Here is a 20862-nt window from a genome sequence, read left to right on the forward strand (position 1 = left end):
CAAGAATCAAGAAGTCCAAAAACATAATTTCAACTTTTGATTGTTACCATTACCATTAAAAGCATAAGGCAGATAGAAAGTTGTGTAGCCTAAAGGGTGACCAAAACACACTGAATTAATATCGTATGCGAAGGTCAGAAGGGGGAAAGGGAAGCCAGGAATTATTTATTTTATTTATTTAACCTTTATTTAGCTAGGCAAGTCAGTTAAGAACAAATTCTTATTTACAATGACTGCCTACCCAAAGGCAAAAGGCCTCCTGTGGGGACGGGGGCTGGGATTAAAAATAAAAATAGATAAAAAATATATAAATATAGGACAAAACACACATCACGACAACACTACATAAAGAGAGACCTAAGACAACAACATAGAAAGGCAGCAACACATGACATCACAGCATGGTAGCAACATAACATGACAACAACATAGTAGCAACACAACATGGTAGCAGCACAAAACATGGTACAAAACATTGGGCACAGACAACAGCACAAAGGGCAAGAAGGTTGAGACAACAATACATCACACAAAGTACCCACAACTGTCAGTAAGTGTCCATGATTGAGTCTTTGAATGAAGAGATTTAGATAAAACTGTCCAGTTTGAGTGTTTGTTGCAGCTCGTTCCAATCGCTAGCTGCAGCGAACTGAAAAGACGAGCGACCCGGGGATGTGTGTGCTTTGGGGACCTTTAACAGAATGTGACTGGCAGAACGGGTGGTGTATGGTGAGGATGAGGGCTGCAGTAGATATCTTAGATAGGGGGAGGGAGGCCTAAGAGGGTTTTAGAAATAAGCATCAACCAGTGGGTCTTGCGACGGGTAAACAGAGATGATCAGTTTACAGAGGAGAGTGCAGTGATGTGTCTTATAATGAGCATTGGTGGCAAATCTGATGCCCGAATGGTAAAGAACATCTAGCCGCTCGAGAGCACCCTTACCTGCTGATCTATAAATAATGTGTCCGTAATCTTGCATGGATAGGATGGTATTCTGAATCAGGGTTAGTTTGGCAGCTGGGGTGAAAGAGGAGCGATTACGATAGAGGAAACCAAGTCTAGATTTAACTTTAGCCTGCAGCTTTGATACGTGATGAGAGAAGAACAGTGTACCGTCTAGCCATACTCCCAAGTACTTGTATGAGGTGACTACCTCAAGCTCTAAACCCTCAGATGTAGTAATCACACCTGTGGGGAGAGGGGCATTTTTCTTACCAAGCCACATGACTTTTGTTTTGGAGGTGTTCAGAACAAGGTTAAATGTAGAGAAAGCTTGTTGGACACCAAGAAAGCTTTGTTGTAGAGCATTTAATACAAAATCTGGGGAGGGACCATCTGAGTATAAAACTATCATCTGCATATAAATGGATGAGAGAGATTCCTACTGCCTGAGCTATGTTGTTGATGTAAATTGAGAAGAGCGTGGGGCCTAGGATTGAGCCTTGGGGTATTCCCTTGGTGACAGGCAGTGGCTGAGACAGCAGATTTTTTTTTTATACACTGCACTCTTTGAGAGAGGCAGTTAGCAAACCAGGCCAAAGATCCCTCAGAGACACCAATACTCCTTAGCCGGCCCACAAGAATGGAATGGTCTACCGTGTCAAAAGCTTTGGCCAAGTCAATAAAAATAGCAGCGCAATATTGACATCATTGAGGACCATTAAGATGGCAATGGCACATCCATAACCTGAGCGGAAACCAGATTGCATACCAGAGAGAATACAATAGACATCAAGAAAGCCAGTCAGTTGATTATTGACAAGTTTTTCCAACACTTTCGATAAACAGGGAAAAATAGAAATAGGCCTATAACAGTTAGGATCAGCTTGATCTCCCCCTTTAAATAAAGGACGAACCGTGGCTGCCTTCCAAGCAATGGGAACCTCCCCAGAAAGGCGAGACAGGTTAAAAAGATCAGCGATAGTCTTAGCGATGATAGGGGCAGCAACCTTAAAGAAGAAAGGGTCTAAACCATCTGACCCAGAAGTTTTTTGGGGGTCAAGTTTCAGGAGCTCCTTTAGCACCTAGAACCCAGTGACTACCTGCAGGGAGAAACTTTGTAGGGGTGAATGGGTAAAAAAGGGAGAAGCATTGGGGATAGTCACATTAGAAGGGGTGGGAGATGAGGAAATGTTGGAGGGGCAAGGAGACATGGCTGAGTCAGATAGGAATTCTGACTTAATGAAGTGGTGATTAAAGAGCTCAGCCATGTGCTTCTTGTCAGTAACAACCACATCATCAACATTAAGGGACATGGGCAGCTGTGAGAAGGAGGGTTTATTCTCCAGGTCTTTAACCATTTTACAGAACTTCTTGCTGTTAGACCCACAGAGTGAGAACTGCTCCTTAAAGTAATTAACTTTGGCCTTCCGGATAGCCTGAGTGAACTTATTTCTTATTTGCCTGAACGAGAGACAGTCAGCCTGAGTGTGCCGAGCCTTTTGTGCCGAGGTTTTTGCAAAATGCAATTCTTGGGGTGGAGTAAATCTGCAAGATCATGGTCGAACCAGGGGCCAAATCTGTTTTTAATTATCATTTTCTTTATGGAGGCGTGTTTGTTAACAATAACACTGAAAATATCATAAAAGAAGGTTCAAGCTTCTTCAACAGAGGGGATCAAGCTGATTCTATACCATTTTACAGAGGCCAGTTCATGAAGGAAGGCTTGCTCATTAAAGTTTTTTAGCAAGCGTCTATGACAAATCAGGGCAGGTAATTTCACTGAGCAGCCATTACGAACACAGGCTGTAAAACTGTGATCACTAAGGTCATTGCAGGTGGTTTAAGCATGTCCCAGTTTAGGTCACCTAGCAAGACAAATTCAGGCTTAGTGTAAGGGGCCAGGAGAGAGCTTAGGGCAGGTATAATCCTTAATTGAAACAATAACAAAGTGGACACCCTGCCTCAGCTTTGGTAAAAAGTTGGGGGCTGGGCCAGGAGAAATGTACCCAGTCTCAAATTAATAGACAGAGGTATGGATGCAAGGACTGACCATTCATGAAATAGTTTTAACCATGTCTACATTTACGTTATTTGGGATTTAAAAAAAAAATAAGCATATATTTTGGGTTCTGATAAAGTATGACTAGGGCTGTTGTGGCGACCGTATTATCGCCACACCGGCAGTCACGAGTCATGAAGGCAGTCAAATTCCACATAACCGTTCGGTCATGGTAATTAGGCTTCTTCCAAGCTCTGATGCTGCTGCTGTTCATTAGTAGCCTACCAAACATGCTAATTGCCTGGTACTCAGCACTCTATTGTCCCTATAATCACTCTGACATCAATGCAAATGTATTCGAAAATCTAATCAAACACTTCTCGAGAGCCCATGAGCTCATGTTGCGCAACATTTCTAAAGGCTATGCAATTGCGGGAGAAAACAAGAGTGATGGCCGTAAATAAAGAGCATGCTATTATTTTCTTCTGAAAGCGACTACATTTTCTTCATATCATGCTCCTTTAGACCAGTCTAAAATAAATAATGGATTCATTGTGAAGGTGTAGGCTATATTACCTGGATTTATTAGACTTTTTAAAATGGCTTGTAAGCTATGTGTGGAAGCCAGGAGATGCTAAAAATGTTTATGTTAATTAATGGTAAATTACCGTGAGACAGACAGCTATTTGCTTGACAATCACCGGCTGACAAAATTTAATGACCGCCACAGCCCTAGTTGTGGCAGTTGACCTTAGCTCATTAGGCGTTTCTAAGTTATATTCTTCAAGAACTAATGGGTACGTGTCATCATTTTGTAAGTCCAAAAATGGATATAGCAACTACCTATTCTAGCTTTAAGAGTTCATTGCATCTAGTGTTGCACTGCTTTTTATTGAAGAAAATGAAAACAGAAAGAGCTGTATAAAAAAATATAAAAAATTGTGAGGCAGCAAAAACATTCACTGGTCCAAAATCGTGTACAATCCATACATATTTAATCATACAGTGAGAGTAGTTATGAGATTAAATACAAATTCATAAAGTGAAGAATGAGGCACCTTACAGCAAAAGTGATGCAAGATCTTGTTTAGTATTGCACAATCCTTGACCTCTAGTGCATAGACAAGGCTACGGTCCATTATAATCAGCAGGTCTTAAACAAGCCTATTCCAGGCATATTCTGTGTATTCTTCTTACTATAATATTAATTAACAATCAACAAAAATATGATTTCAATATCTCAGGATTAAAACGGCAAAAGCCTGGACACAAAAGCATTGGTCCATAGAACAAGAGACTACTATATACACTGAGCATACAGTACCAACCATTAGGAACACCTTCCTAATATTGAGTTGCACCCCCTCCCCCCTTTTGCACTCAGAACAGCCTCAATTCGTTGTGGCATGGACTCTACAAGCTGTCAAAAAAAGCGTTCCACAGGGATGCTGGCCCATGTTGACGTCAATGCTTCCCACAGTTGTGTCAATAAATAAAAAATAAAAGTTGGCTGGATGTCCTTTGGGTGGTGGGCCATTCTTCAAACACACGGGAAACTGTTGAGCGTGAAAAACCCAGCAGCATTGCAGTTCTTGACAAAAACCAGTGTGCCTGGCACCTACTACCATAACCCCATTCAACGTAGCGGAGGCTTCTCAGGGGAGAATGGCTCATAATAATGGCTGGGACGGCATTAATGGAATGGCATCCAACACATGGAGACCATGTGTTTAATGTATTTGATACCATTCCACTAATTCCCTTCCAGCGACTACCACAAGCACGTCCTCCCCAATTAAGGTGCCGCCTGTTGTTTAAAGAGCACCTAAATCTTGTCTTGCCTATTCACCCTCTGAATGGCACACAATCCATGTCTCAATCGTCTCAAGGTTTAAAAATCCTTCTTTAACCGTTCCCCTCCCCCTTCATCTACACTGATTGAAGTGGAATTAACAACTGACATCAATAAGGGATCACAGCTTTCACCTGGTGGAACCTGGTTTTTAATGTTTTGTATACTCACTGTATGTGCCTGCAGATAGCATACAGTATGTAGACACCAAAAGGACATACTCTTTAGATCATATAGAATTTAAGGAGTTTATACATTATTAATTCATTACTGATGGATTATTTTGACAAATAGAAGCCAACAATGGCACACTGACAAAGTTCTCTTGAAAAGTGATCTATTTAAATTTCAATATAATACACTGAACAAAAATATAAACGCAAAATGCAACAATTTCATCAATTTGACTGAGTTACAATTCATATAAGGAAATCAGTCATCTGAAATAAATTAATTTGGCCCTAATCTACAGATTTCACATGGCTGGGTAGGAGTGCAGCCATGGGTGGGTATAGACCAACCCAGTTGGGAGTCAGGCCCAGCCAATCAAAAATAGTTTCCTCACAAAAGGGCTTTATTAGACATAAATACTCCTCAGTTTCATCACTAGTCCAGGTGGCTGGCCTCAGACAATCCCACAGGTGAAGAAACTGGATGTGGAGGTCCTGGGCTGGTGTGGTTACACGTGGTCTGCGGTTGTGAGGCCCGGTTGGATGTACTGCCAAATTCTCTAAAACAATTTAGAGGCAGCTTATGGTAGAGAAATGGACATTACATTTTCTGGTGGACATTCCTGCAGTCAACGTGCCAATTGCACGCTCCCTCAAAACTTGGGACATCTGTGGCATTGTGCCACTGTGTAATGATCACACTGTTTACATTTACATTTACATTTAAGTCATTTAGCAGACGCTCTTATCCAGAGCGACATACCACACCTGTCAGGTGATGGATTATCTTGGCAAAGGAGAAATGTTCACGAACAGGGATGTAAACAAATTTGTGCACAGAGAGAAATAAGCTTTTTGTGCATGTGGGAAAAAAATTCTGAGATCTTTTATTTCAGCTCATGGAACATTGGAACAAAACTTTACATGTTGCGTTTATATTTTTGTTCAGTATAGTAAAGTGACAGTACAAAACAGCAGTCACATTTGTCTTCATTTTACAAGCAATGGGCCTTGAAACTCAAACTTAGTCCTAAAGAATCATGAAACTGCCAGGACCAAAGTGTGTGTGAATAGCACCATCATCCTTTAACTGATGCCCAGATGATTAAACCAACGACAACAGCAAGTACAACCAGAACGACAATGAGAATGCAGATCTTCTTTCTAGATTTGCGCTGAAAGGGTCAGAAGAAACACTTAATGTGATATGCAAGTTGATTCGATGCAATGTTGTCACAATTTATTTACTAATTTAATTGAATATGTATTGTATTTATTTAAGAATAATTTCCATGTTACCTACCTGATAGTCTGCAGCCTGTGCCAACTGCTGGGTGGCATTCTGAACATGAAGGTCGGCAGTTTCTACATGAGCCTCTATACTGTCTAGGGGTATAAGAAAATGCAGTGAAAGGGTCATTCTCTCACAGAAGTTCACAGTTTAGGTTTAATGTTTTGTTAACTTTGCAGAAAAGTTGGATGTTTACTTCAGAACACTGTTACTTTTGACTTGTACACGATGACGATGATTCAACTCTCAGAGGATGTCAGTTTTAACACCTTGAATTGATCCTCTGAGTGTTGTGTGACCCATTTCAATGTGTGTGTGTGTGTGTGTGTGTGTGTGTGTGTGTGTGGCATAGCTGATTGTCATCCTCTGTTCCCAGAACACTCGTTAGACTCTTCTCCATAAAGGCTCCTAAACATGCAGTATGTTGTCAATGTTTTGAAATTGGAAGAGTTTCTGATGTATTCAGAAGTCGAGGTGTAAATGACTACATGGATGCTTACCGATCATATCACCCTGCTCATGGACCATCATTCCCAAGTCCTTAAATATTTCATTTATATCTGTAATATCAGACTGAAAAAAAGTAAAACCATGCATTGAATACACAGACAACATAACAGATTAAATAAACTGGATAGAAATCCATTACGTAAGTGTGATTTGCAGGATAGCATAAGGTGTGCTTACTGTATACATTTATTGAAAGGCAACCAATGTCATTTGGAGGAACAATAGACATACAAAATCTTAATTCAACCCCGATTCTTGCTCATAATAGAGTTCGATGACCGCTCACATGGTTCGGGTTTATGAGTAACAATATGCGAGTGCTGTCACCTCTAGCTGTCTGATGGAAGTCTCTCTCTCCTGGATGAGCTGCAGGTCTTCCTCAGTGATGGCCACCTCCTGGGACTGAGACTGGACCTGGGCCTGCCCCCCACTGCAAAGTCAGACATGGGAAACACTGTCAACCACCCCAAAGCAAACACTCACCTCCCACTCTGTCAGGCTGGGCCAGAGAGATGGGCCTGAAAAGACTGACATGATAACACTAAAGTAGATTGTTCGATAAACAAGCAGACCAGTAGCAGTCAGATAATAGTAAACTGTGGGATTTGTATGTGAACATTCATTTGATGGTTAAAACCCCTGTAGGTCTAAGCCCTTACATCACAATATCTACTAAGCTAACATATGGAATTGTTTTAAGATGGTCATAAAAAGTCAAATTTAACCATTTGATTTGGAATTTCAAGACCCCTGTAAGTATAAAAAATAAATATATATATACAAATATTTGATCAAACATTGAATTTGGCCTCAACGCATTGAATAACACATTCAGAAATGGAAAAACAAAGAGATACAAAATAAACCATAAAGGAACAAGGTTTTGAAGTGTCTGTCCTATATCTGAGAGAGAGATAAGAAAATGTATTAACTTTTTGCAATTTGTACAGCCACCTTCAGACGACTCCCGTAGACTAGATGAACAGAACCTTTGTGTTCGTCTCCCCTTTCGTTTATTGGTGACATATTAGTTTGTATCCAACGGTTCAGTCTGGATGGTCAATTTTGTGAGAAGACCTCTTCGAAGTCAGGATGTCCGCGACAGAAAATTCAGACAACTCCCGTAAAACATATAGGATGCCGTAGAGCAAAACAACCAACGCTGCCGTGATCGTGAGAGTCTACCTTTGCGATGGTATAGGTGCAAACGTCAATGGCAGAAAGAGGGGATTGAGCTGCAGGCTCTACAAGAAATGGTAAGTCTCTAGCATAGCGGAGCTTCAAATCGACTTTAGGGGGTACAGAGGAGAAATTCATAGTAGAACAAAAGGTTGACCCTATATAGTCACAAAACAGGACATTAAAAATAGAGCTAAATCCTAATAGACCAAATAAATATTATCTCCACTGTTGTGGTGTTGAGAAAAGAAGATGTTTACATCCTTCACAACTGTAGGCAACAATAATTGAATCAGGATTACAAACTCTGGGTAAATCCACAAAATAGTGTGTCTACAGCGATTTCTTCCTCTGTAGTCAGGATGCAGTTTTATGTGGGGACAAACATTGGGTTGTATTTAGACAGCTTGCACAGTATGTTTAGTGCAGCATGTCTGTGCACTATTGCACTCAAAAGAACTAGACCACTGAAATGTTGAACTCTGACCTTTCAAAGGGGTTTCCATTTCCTCCAAAGCTGTCGTCAGGAAAACCACCCTGAGGGGGGACAGAACAGTGAGCCTGATGCACTCACATTGCAGGTGCGATTTGATTTGTTTGTGTAAAGCATTGACTACTAACCGACACTCTGGACTCGGCACGGACTCTGGCAACAAACTCCTTCTCTTTCTGAGCAGCCTGCCTCTGTGCCTTTTGGAAATTGGCCAGTGCATTGGAGAAGTCGTTGATAAGGCGATCTTTCTGGATCTTTCTCTGGCGCTAGAAGAGGTAAACAAATGAGCAAACGTCACATACTGTACATGATACCGTGTCATAGCACTATTCAATTTCAACTGATAGACAACTATTCTTAGGATTTCTGTCTCAGGCCACAACACCCTACTTTACATAAGATGCTAGTATTTCACTTCTTATTAAAACATTTATATTAATTTTGTTAGCAAGAAATACAACTAGAATGCATTTGCAATTAAACCAATAATTTTCTTTCCATTGTCTAAATGTGGGCTCCCGAGTGGCTCAGCGGTCTAAGGCACTGCAACTCAGTGCTAGAGGCACTGAGCTGTGTTTTATGTTTTAATAAGCAGAAGTGAAATACTAACATCTTATGTAAAGTACGGTGTGGTGGCCTGAGACGGAAGTCCTAACAATAGTTGTCAATCGGTTGAAATTGAAGAGTGCTATGACACAGTATCATGTACACTGTACAGTATGTGATGTTTGCTCTGTATCACAACCGGGAGTCCCATAGGGCGGCGCACAATTGGCCCAGTGTCGTCCGGGTTTGGCCGGTGTAGGCCGTCATTGTAAATAAGAATGTGTTCTTAACGGACTTGCCTAGTTAAATAAAGCTTAAATAAAAAAACATCTAAGACCGTATTGAAAAACAGAAATTGTGGATGTTTGTAAGAATTTAATTATTCCTGCCTGTGCATGCGTTCCAGCCATTCCTTATGAACTTCACAAGAAGGCACTAATTTCTTTCTTTACCACACACAAGCACACATTTCTTCAACATTGTGGGATATCTGCTGTCAGGAAAAATGTTCATGCTGTGTGCCTTGGGCCTTCCTTGAACAAGAACCCCCACAACTACAAAAACAGGAAATAAAGGCCCAATGTGCTTAAGAATAGCGCACCAGCTGAATTTATAAATAAAAAGGGGTACCTTACAATTAGTTTCCTGTTATAGTTCATTACACAATATAATGAAAAACTGTTCATTATTTAAATAATTGCATTTTGAGAAGAAATTCTTATCTAATGTATTATCTCCAATGTGTCATATAAGTAAAACTTTAAGTATGCAGGGTAAATTGAATGGACAGGTGGCTAAAATAAAAGATTAAATAACAGCATGTACATTTATTTTATATTGCAGGGTTTACATGCTTGCCTGTAGATGGCGACATGTGCTGTTTAATGACATGCATTCTTAAAAAGGTGAACAGAGGACACTATAGCAATTTTTTTGTGTTAAGAGACTCAAGGAAAAGGTCATCCAGGGACCAGCTTAGACAGCACAGGCCCGCCCACCTAACATGTGACCAATGAGCACTGAGGTGCTGTTCACATATTAATGTATGAGTAACATTCTGTCTGCTATTGGGCATTACACTACACGTTCCATGCAGTGCACACAATTCCTATACATTTTGTTGTTTGTTGTAAATTAATTTGAAGCTACCGTACAAAAAAAAGTTGATTACCTGTTCAGTTGTGACAGGCAAAGAGCCAAATTCCTTCACACATCGGTCTGTCTCTTTGGCAAGGTGGTTGACATTTTGCTGTTTCTGCTGGCTACATTTGAAAAGTCAAAAGCGTCATTTAGATAACATTCCACAGAAAAACACATAGCAGCATGTAATAACTTTAAAAGCTACACACTGCAAGAGCCCTCTTCTGATTAGAACAGAACTCACAGCTGCTGTCTGAGCTCAGTTGTGTCTTGTGGGGTTCCCAACTGATTCACAATTCTCTGAATTTCAGATGCTGGTAGAAACAGGGCACAAATATTGTGACAAAACAATAAGAGTACGCATGTTCATTCAATAGGTAAAGTATTCAATTTGAAAGTTAATTCAAAATGAAAAAAAAAAATGTAAAAGGTATATTAATACTTCTCAGTCAATCCCCAGGCCTCATATGAGAAGTATAGTAGCCTACAGGCCTACTAAATTCAGAGGATATGACAAAACTTGTGTACCGATTTACATGTGTGCACAGCTTGTCCATATGTCTCACTTACTTTGCTGTGTTATCTTCTGGATGTTGGAGATTATCGTCTGAGTAAGCACATTTGGGTCCTGCACTTTTCCGTACTGGTAGGCCATGGTTGACGCATTGGGAGTCTCCCGAAGACCTTGAAATATAAAATGTTACAAGTATTGTTGTAGGTCAGTCACTCACACAGCTTCAGTTCATTCCACCTGCTTTAGGCATTGTGTACACTCATTCCCCGAGACATAATGTAGCGCGTCACCAAGTGGTAAAAATCCCATTTGCTTGTATAAAATGGTTTTAAAATGAATAAACCTACATATTGTTTTCATGAATATTGAACATACTAATAATAGGCTGTCGGTAAGAGTAAGAAATGAATGTACACAGGGTACATTGTGCATGAATCAGCCTTCCACTCAGATTAGATAGGCCTTCAAAGAGGCTCGGCATAGATGTCAGCTCAAAGTCAAATTTGGATTTAGCCTACATTTGGTTGAGTTGTCAACTAACATGAATTCAAAGTGAACACAACAAAAAAATGTCACCATGTCAGTGGATTTAGATTAAAAGTTTGGGTGAAAAGACAAAATGCCCTTACATTGAGGACTTCCCCGTTGATTCAACATCACACAGATGTTTGGGTATAAATGTGGAAACAATGATTCAACACGTTTTTGCCCAGTGGGAGGCCACCTACAGCACAAGCTAATATGCTGACCACACTGCCTGCATTGCGTTGAAAAATAAATGTACACATACATCTTAATCAATCATTTCATCCAAACTGCTCGCGTCAACGAGCATCTGCATAGCCAGGCGCTAAAATTGAACTTGCTTCTATGTTTAACTCCTGATATGCTGCAAGTCCCACCTCTCCCATCCCCCCATTGATTTTTTAGGAACATAACCACATGGGTGATTGAAAGATGAACTGAGGTCTACACTCCCCAGCTAGCACAGTGTATCTGGGCCGATTCCGGCTGAGAGCAGGGCCACTCGGCTGAGAGTCAGACTCGGTCGACATCATGTGGCCCGAGTCTGGGCCGCCTTCGGCAGAATTACTTATGGCTAGGATGCGGGGATTGAGCTCGGGCCGATTCCATTGTGAGTTATCTGGCCCAAATGTATTACTTGGGGCTAAGGCCAATTGAGGCTACTCTCTGGCAGATGATTACACAGGCTGCTTTATATAATTAACATTTCATTATTAATTTTTCCATATTTTCTCAATGTGATCAAAAAATACAATTAACATTTAAGAGTCCTGTGTAGTATTTTGATACTTTATGCAAGGCAATTGATAAGCATGAACAACTTTGTGTATGGAGCCTCCCGAGTGGAGCAGCAGTCTACGACACTGCATCGCAGTGCAAACGGCATTGCTACAGATGCTGGTTCGAGACCCGTGCTGGCCGCAACCCGGGAGACCCGTGAGGCGCTGCACAATTGGCCCAGCGTCATTCGAGTTAAGGGAGGGTTTGGCCGGTCGGAATGTCCTTGTTCTATCGTGCTACTCCTGTTGGTGGGCCAGGCGCACGCACGCTGATACAGTCACCAGGTGTATGGTGTTTCTTTGACACAAAATGCTTTTTTTGTGGATGGGTATAATTTGTATTTATAAAATGTATAATAGTAATATTTAAAATGACTAAAATTGGGTAATTTTGTATCCGTTTATTTAAATTAGCCTCAGGCCGCTTCTGGGGGGGATTCTGGTAAGATGCAGGCAAAGTCGGCTGAATTCGGGTAGACGAGTCCGACACCGGGCCAATCAGTGCCGATTACTCATTGCTAGCTGGGTCCAGTCCAGTTCGTGGTGGTAATGCACCTTAAAGTTGGTTGCCAACCGTCATATAAAGTCCACAGAAAAAGAAGCGATTACTAGAAACTAACTAGGCTATGCTTTTTATCTGTGGATTAATTGTTGGAGTAGAGAGCACACGATTTTGGGCTGACTCAAAATGGGTCAAAATTCTTCAAAGATCCAGGGGGAAAAAAGGAGCTTGGGCATTTCAGGAAAAATAACAACCCATTGTTTATATCCCAGGACAAATTAGCTAGCAACAGAAAGCTAGCTAGGTAAATGACCATGAAGGTTTCATGTGTTTCGACTGTCTGCAAATTAATATAGTTTCTTTTGATATGTCAACCTGCGTGTCTTGATCGCGTCTGGTGTGGATGGACAAAATCAACATGCGTGCGATTGCGCGTGCGTGCACGGTCTCGTCGGCATGTAACGCTCTCAACCTGAAGAACGAGGCCAGAAAGATGCGGAAATACAGACGCCTGAATAACCTGTAATAACCGGTCTCCATTTGCGACTTATGTCATCATATATACATTTCATCAAACGCAATAGACGTGAATTATAAAGTACCATGTGAATTTATATCAGGAAATACTGCAGTGTAACTTTAGAGGTAACGTTAAAGATACATTGTTTCTTCAGTTGCACAAATGCTGGCAACTGTTTGTGAAAGCAGACTATACACATTAGCATTCCTTTAAGGTCGCATGAGTTTTAGCTTAATTGTCGCTTGTCGACATTTCCAAATTATTGCATGCCCAAACATTGCTTTTGTCAAATTTCTGCCAACACTAAATACTTGTTTTCCATGTTTCGTTTACCTTAGTTCTGTCTTGACAGTCTGCCCCGTTTGCACTCTGCTTCCTTATCTATGTGTCATGCTTTTCAGTCACATGATCTGCTCTGCTTTACAGGGTACCGGCAACGTTTGTGTTCAGAGTCAACTATTAAACCAAAGAAGATAGATTATTTATTTTCATCCCAAAAAACATTTTATTACCTTTTTGTTTTACACATTATTCTACGGTATATAAAAATTACAATAAAAGAGTTAAACGATTTATAAGTCAAACACTATTAGACAGAAAAGGCCAGGCAAATGTTGACAGCAGTAGAATGAATGTGTGCAGAAGAGTAGACAAAGTAGACAATGTCACTGCTTAGATACAAAAAATAATAATACCAATGAACCACATACAGTACATTTATTGACATGAATCCAATACAAGCAATTTTCTGGGAAGTAAATTCCCTGTGCCAGCCATCTGCCCCCCCCCCCTACTTAAAAAAGGGCCATCATGAAACATTGTAAAATTGTTTGCATTAAATTAGGTACATACTGTTCACACATAATTTTACATAATAGTGATGTAGCTTTACAATGCCCTATCATGTAGTAGTAAATATATGTATATAGGATGAATTTTAATAAAATATTTTCAATGTGACAATGAGATGAAGACCTTTCTGGAACCAATGATAAAACAGCAGGGGCACAACTTTCACTGGAGTCATGTCCCTCAATGTGATACAAAAAGTGGCAACGGTGTGCTTTAGGGATCTGCTGGATTTAGGACCATGTGAACACCACAGAGTGGGCTGGAGGCCAAATATAAGATCAGAGCTATTTTGATAGATGTGTGGCAGAAGAGATGGGACTCTGAGCCCAAGGTCCAGCATTTATATGGCCTTCAAAGAAAGGACAGTAGACCAAGATTCAAAGGTCAGATTAGGAAGCAAGAGTTGGTGTTTGCTCGATTTGCTCTTGGGACATTGCACATTGAACTCGTCATTACATCTGGTTGGCGAGCATGTTAATGGTTTGTGTCTGGAGTGTATGGTCGATGAAACGGTGGAGCATGTGTTGTTATATTGTTGTAAGTATGTTGAAGAGAGGGAAAGCTTGAAGTGTAGGGTCATTGAGGTTGGATGAAGTTAGCAGGGCTCTTTTGTATTTTCTCAGAAGTACTGAGTCAGGTAGGAGGATTTAGAAATGTTGTAAACTGTGATTGATTCTGATGTTTGTTCAGAGTTTTTATTAGTCAGTATTGCATGTAATGTTATTGATTTGTCTGTTTTCCCCTAGCTAATTCCCTACTTTTCACACTGACACAGTAATAAACAGCTCCGACGTTACAGGCTTGAGTGGGACCAATTTCTTCATACTGCTCCCAACTGCACCTGCAGCTTTTCATACCGCACCCTGCCAGTGGCAAGAACTGATCCCAAACCCAACTGCAGTCCGGCAATGTTCTTTTTTAGGTGTATGTGACTCTCCTCACTTGCCATCCATTATCACAGCAATTTTGCTCCCTATAGGCAATATCAAATGTGCAAAAAAACAAACAGTTAAATTACCAGAGATTCTCATATGGTCCTTACAGTATATTAGGCTATCTGTATTACTTGGCTATATCAGCCAATATGATAGATGTAGTTTGAAGAGGGCAGAGTTGGAGAGACTTGCACTTTCTCTTGAGCTATTTTTACAGCCTACCTTTTAGAGCTGGGAAGATTTTCAGATGGGAAAATATATCAATATGTATTTATTGGCAATGTAGTAAACTATAGCCTAATCATAGGCCTATTTAGGAAGTACATTTCCTTGGAAAGATAACTGCCCCATGCTTCTCCGCCCATTCATAGGCAATAGCCTACTCTATTTAATTGAGAGCACAAGCACACCTGATCTTGCAGGTATGAGATGAAATGAGAACTTGTTCTCAACTGGCCGACCTGGTTAATTAATAAATAAATAAAAAACAGGCCAGAATGCTTCAAGGAAACAGTGCCTCGACAGTGGAAAAGTAAGTCAGCTAGCAAGGAATTGTTGTCATTTTACAGCAGGTGATGATAAGCAGAAATAAGGGAGTACTAACTAACTCTCATAGTAGTAGATGTGAGTTTCTCTTTCAAACAATCCCCTGGCCTTGTACACAGCTAATAGCTAACATTCGCCAAAGCAAGCTGTACAGATGAAGATGAAAAATGATCAGGCCTAGTTGTCACGTTCTGACCTTAGTTCTGTTGTTATGTCTTTGTTTTAGTATGGTCAGGGCGTGAGTTGGGTGGGTGGTCTATGTTACGTTTTCTATGTTGCGTTTGCGTTTGGCCTGGTATGGTTCTCAATTAGAGGCAGGTGTCGTTAGTTGGTTCTGATTGAGAATCATACTTAGGTAGCCTTTTACCACTTGTGTTTCGTGGGTGTTTATTTTCTGTTCTGTGTTTGTATTTCACCATTCAGGACTGTTTTCATTTCATTCTCATGTTTTGTTGTTTTTGGTCGAATATTCATTTTCATTAAAAGAGAATATGAATACTTACCACGCTGCACCTCGGTCCTCCTCTCTATCTCCCAACGACGAGCGTTACACTAGTGTACATCTTACTGTAGAAATTATTGTTGAAAATTAGTCTAGGTTGGAATTGTTGCTGTTAAAATACAATAATAATTGTCATTCTTAACTGGAATAAACTGATTGAAGCAAGGTGCTTTTTGAGGCAAACACACTCACACAGTTCTGAGTTGCTCATCTACAACAGGAAGCGGTCTCCTGCCAGAAAGAGAAAGCAGTAGATGTTCTGGTCCAGTTTGGCACCACATACCTTTGCGAGTCAGGGTTCTCAACTCTGACATACTTAAAAAAACAAATATAGAAACAGTTTCAAGGCTGAGCATGATCTCAGTGTTACACTGTCAAAAACAGAGCCCAGAATAGACATGTTGCTGTTAAAATACAATACATATTTTATATTGTGAACTGGAATAAACTGATTGATCACATCACACAGATATAGACCAGAAAAGGACTGTGTATGTGTTTTCTGGTATATATCTGTGTGATGTGATCAATCAGTTTATTCCAGTTCAGAATAAAAAACATGTGTTACATTTTAACAGCAACAGTTCCAATCGAGACTTTCAACAATCATTTCTACAGTAAGATGTACAGTAGGCCTGATCATTTTTCATCTGTACTGTTACTTAGGGTTGCACTATCAAAAAGCCTGTGTGTGTTCTGTTATTCATCTGTGTGATGTCATCAATACACTTATTCCAGTTCAGAATGAAAATGATTTATTGTATTTTTAACAGCAACAGTTCCAGCCTAGACAGATATGTAAGTGTTTTAATGGGGGAAAATAAACATGAATAGATATTTATATGGATATTTAATTTCATTGTTATTTGTTTTGGTCTATATTGCATTTGTTTTAGGCATAAGGGCAATGAAATATACCAATATTTATATATAGTTGCATATTTTCCTAAGCTTGGGCCCCAGGAAAACACAGAATTTCTCATTTGGGTCACAGGCTGAAAACGTATAAGAACCCCTGCTCAAGGCTGATCCCTCCTGATGACCTGGATGGAATTGACCCTTCGCTAAGCCCTGCCCCCCTTGGTTACTATTGAAACCTCAGACAACATTTTCCCAGGAAGTTGAATTCCCCCTCTAACCACTGGTGAAATCCCCTCACAATGATCTCAAACTGTGTTTTTAATGAAAACCTTCTTGGTTTCCACTAATGCAATTCTGCCGTTACAATACCCTATGACATTCCTGCCTACTTCCTGGTGCATGTCCCATACTGTTTGTGATTGTGCGTAAAGCGTTTATCAGCTTATAAATTCATGAAAATGGGACTTCATAGGGTATTGCTTCATGGGAATCTGGTACAATTATGTCTGAATTCACTGTCAGCATACAGTCGACAACTAAAAAATATTAGGCAACCAAAAGTCGTCTGTTCTTTCGACCAATCGATTGGTGGATTTTAAAAAATGTAGTTGTTGCACTTTGTACCCCCATTTATTCTCCCCAATTGGTAGTTACAGTCTTGTCCCATCTCTGCGATGCCCCAATGGACTCGGTAGAGGCGAATCCCTAGAGTGTCCAAAGCTGTCATCAAGGCAAAAGGTGGCTACTTTGGTTACACTTTTTTGGTTAATACTTGATTCCATGTGTTATTTCATAGTTTTGCTGTCTTCACTATTATTCTACAATGTAGAAAATAGTAAAAATAAAGAATAATCCTTGCATGTGTGTCCAAACCTTTGACTGATACTGTATATATATTTATTTGTTACTGCTTGATTGTTTTAATCTCGGTCGACCAACAGCCTAACGACCAAACAATTGACCAGTTGACTAATTGGAGTCAACCCTATGTCACGCCCTGACCTTAGTATTCTTTGTTTTCTTTATTGTTTTGGTTAGGTCAGGGGCCTGTTGCACAAAAGTAGAATTAAGACATCCGGGATAAATGACTAAGCTGAGCTCAATGAAGCCAAAACATGTGCGTCCAGGCTTAATTGGTTGCACAAAGACCAAGCCAGGATGAGCAGACACGGATTCATTAAGCCAGGTGAAACCAATCCTGGATAGGTGCGCGCTCACGGCTCACTCAAATAGACCCCGCCACAGATCACAGATTAACTGATTTACCATGGCAACTAGAGCCGCGTACTTTTCCCCGTCGGAAGCACAAATCCTCATGGAGGCATACGAGGAGGTAAAAGATATAATTAAGAAGAAAGGCAACACCGCCACAGTGATAAAGCAAAGAGAAAAAGCGTGGCAAAGTATTGCAGACCGCCTGAATGCGTAAGTAGTGCACAATTACACACTCACGGCTCCGCTGAAACATCACAATTACAATTCAAATATTTAATTCACATCTCCAAAAACGCAGTTGTACTGTAATTATGAAACGGTTAAATTTTTAATTGAAATGCACTGCAGATATGAGTGAAATTGTGTAAAGTAAGTCCATCACACTGTATAAAGCTATGATTTATTATTAAAGCCTTACATTATTATTTAACGTTACTACGCTCAGTACGGTTTAATCTTAGCCGTTGTACTCTGCTTCTTATGTTGTCCACCGTTTTTTTTGTGTTTCTCCTGCTTTCATTAATGTAAAGCTGCTTTGACAGAATGAAACAATTGTGAAAAGTGCTATATAAATAAAATGTAATTGAATAAATAGATGAGCTATAATAATAATTACTTTAATTTATATAGCGCCTTTCAAAGGACCCAAGGTCGGTTGCTCACTGCACTGCAAAAATGTCTTTCTTACTTAGTATTTTTGTCTTGTTTTCAGTAAAAAAAAAAATATCTAAAAAACATCTTGAATATTTTCTTGAGCAAAATTACCTAGGAAAATAAGCAAAAAAATCTGCCAGTGATGTGCATTGATTGGTGTAATATTCCTCATCTTATGATTTCAGATGGTCTGCAATGCTGACTGTGTGATCAGCAATGTTGTGGCAAAATGGCCTGGCTCAGTCCATGACTCCAGAATCTTTCGGGCCTCTGAAATCTATCAGTGCCTATCACAAGGTAAGCCACACAACCCCTATTTATAACCATCATGGCTGTGTCAAGAATATCACTGTGTTTATGAGGTAGTAATGATGAGATTTTGTGTTGACAGGTGAATTCTCTGGTGTGTTGCTGGGAGACAGGGGGTATGGCTGCCAGCCTTTTCTCCTGACACCTTTCACAGACCCCCAGGAAGCACAGCAGGCCTACAACCATGCCCATGCCAGGACCAGGGCCAGAGTTGAAATGACCTTTGGCCTCCTGAAGGCACGCTTTCACTGCCTTCACAAATTAAGGGTCAGCCCTGTTAGGGCATGTGATATTACTGTGGCTTGTGCTGTCCTCCACAATGTGGCCTGCCTGAGGAAGGAGAGGGCCCCCAGAGTGCCACCAGCCATGGACTGGGACAATCCGGCAATCTTCCCTGATGACGACAGTGGTCGGCTGCTGAGGGACCAATATGTGTTGAATTATTTTAGTTAGTATGTGTGCTTTCAATTTTGGTTAAATATGTCCTGCGGTGGCAGAGGAATTTGGGTTTTTTTGGGTTTGTTTTTTTACGAATTTGGCCTCTTATGATGTTTGTGCGGTATACTGTGTGTAATACAAGGCTGCAGGGAGGCTACTGCATCCATTCATTTGTCTGTTCAGTTGATGTGTATGGATTTGTCCTGCATTTATTTTAGTGTGCAGACATGCAGGGTGTGTTATATACAGACCTTTGAATGTGTATGTATCATTTTGTATAATATGCTTGGATTCTGTGCTTTCCATCTTGTAGAGTCACTGTGACTTCAGTTTCGAAAGGAGCTGATGGTTTACCTGCTTTGTTTTGTCCTTATTCAATAAAGGAACATAATGTTACACATTGTGTTTTTATATTCATATGGAATGTGTATTTGTTTATATGACAGAGTACTAGGGCCACACTGAAGAAAAAGGATAAAGTCATAAATTTATGAGGCTGGTTCTTTCTGCAGAAAAGCTACATATTGTTTTTACAGTTTTGATACTTATGACAATGTGATACTTAATATTCTGGCACATCAGCATGTCTTTGTTTATGAAACCATACTGAAGTACAATTTCACGAAATGCCCCGCATCTGTCATTTTAACAACTGTCCTCCTTTAAAACAACTGGTTACAATATTATGACTTGTCTTTTTTTCCTCTGTGGCCCTAATATTCTATCATTTTATATATAGTCTATGGGAAACTGTAAATTATCTAATGATAGCAACATCTAAAAATCATTTTTTATCCAAAATCATTGACATTAATGATCACAAACGTTTAAATAATGACAGTGGGTCTAGTTATATGTGATAACAATGTATAGTGAGCAGTGAAATAACTATTGGTTTCCATTTGTGGTGACTGCTGACTGACATTAGGGATGAGATTAAATAGATCCTGGAATTTAGCCTGGTCTGGAGCAGGCTAGCTCCACAGAATAAATCTCCATGGTAATTTATACCATAACATATCCTCCTGCCCCCTATCCATCTTTAGTGCAACTGGATTACGGATCAATTGAGCCAGGATCACCAAGATATCCTGGCTTAATCCCTTATCCTAGTTTTGTGCAACAGGCCCCAGGGTGTGACATGGGTGATGTATGTGTTTTTGTACTGTCTAGGGGTTTTGTAGGTTTATGGAGGTGTTTACTATCTAGGCGTTTATGTAAGTCTATGGTTGCCTAGACTGGTTCTCAATTAGAGGCAGCTGTTTATCGTTGTCTCTGATTGGGAACCATATTTAGGCGGCCATCTTCTTTGGGTATTTTTCGTGGGTTATTGTCTATGTCAAGTTGCCTGTGTTTGCACTTTTGTATCATAGCAGCACGGTTATTTTGAATAGTTTGGCTCGTGGGAAATGACAAAGCTCTTATAGGACCAGGGCACAAATAATAATATAATAATCAATAATTTTGCTCTTTTTTTAGCCATCTTACATATAAAACCTTATTTGTTCATCAGAAATGGTGAATAACTCACCACAGGTTAATGAGAAGGGTGTGCTTGAAAGGATGCACATAACTATGCAATGTTGGG

The 20862-nt window shown here is 40.1% G+C and overlaps 2 protein-coding genes across 2 annotated transcripts; one reads left to right on the forward strand and one right to left on the reverse strand.

The window, feature by feature from the left end:
* Positions 1-3919: 3919 nt before the first annotated feature.
* On the reverse strand, positions 3920-13407 carry LOC118386832 (syntaxin-7-like). The gene is made up of 10 exons (XM_035774711.2): positions 13296-13407; positions 10693-10806; positions 10367-10436; positions 10154-10244; positions 8565-8702; positions 8431-8480; positions 7092-7194; positions 6755-6827; positions 6267-6349; positions 3920-6138 (listed from the first exon to the last, which is right to left on the reverse strand). Exons 2-10 carry the CDS (start codon positions 10775-10777, stop codon positions 6043-6045), a joined length of 789 nt encoding a protein of 262 aa, XP_035630604.1. The 5' UTR covers positions 10778-10806; positions 13296-13407; the 3' UTR covers positions 3920-6042.
* Positions 13408-18495: 5088 nt separating this feature from the next.
* Positions 18496-19929, forward strand: LOC127931344 (putative nuclease HARBI1). The gene is made up of 2 exons (XM_052523511.1): positions 18496-18824; positions 18919-19929. Exons 1-2 carry the CDS (start codon positions 18713-18715, stop codon positions 19287-19289), a joined length of 483 nt encoding a protein of 160 aa, XP_052379471.1. The 5' UTR covers positions 18496-18712; the 3' UTR covers positions 19290-19929.
* The last annotated feature ends 933 nt before the right edge of the window (positions 19930-20862 follow it).

This window comes from Oncorhynchus keta, chromosome 8 (genome assembly GCF_023373465.1).
Source record: "Oncorhynchus keta strain PuntledgeMale-10-30-2019 chromosome 8, Oket_V2, whole genome shotgun sequence".
Classification (NCBI taxonomy): Eukaryota; Metazoa; Chordata; class Actinopteri; order Salmoniformes; family Salmonidae; genus Oncorhynchus; species Oncorhynchus keta.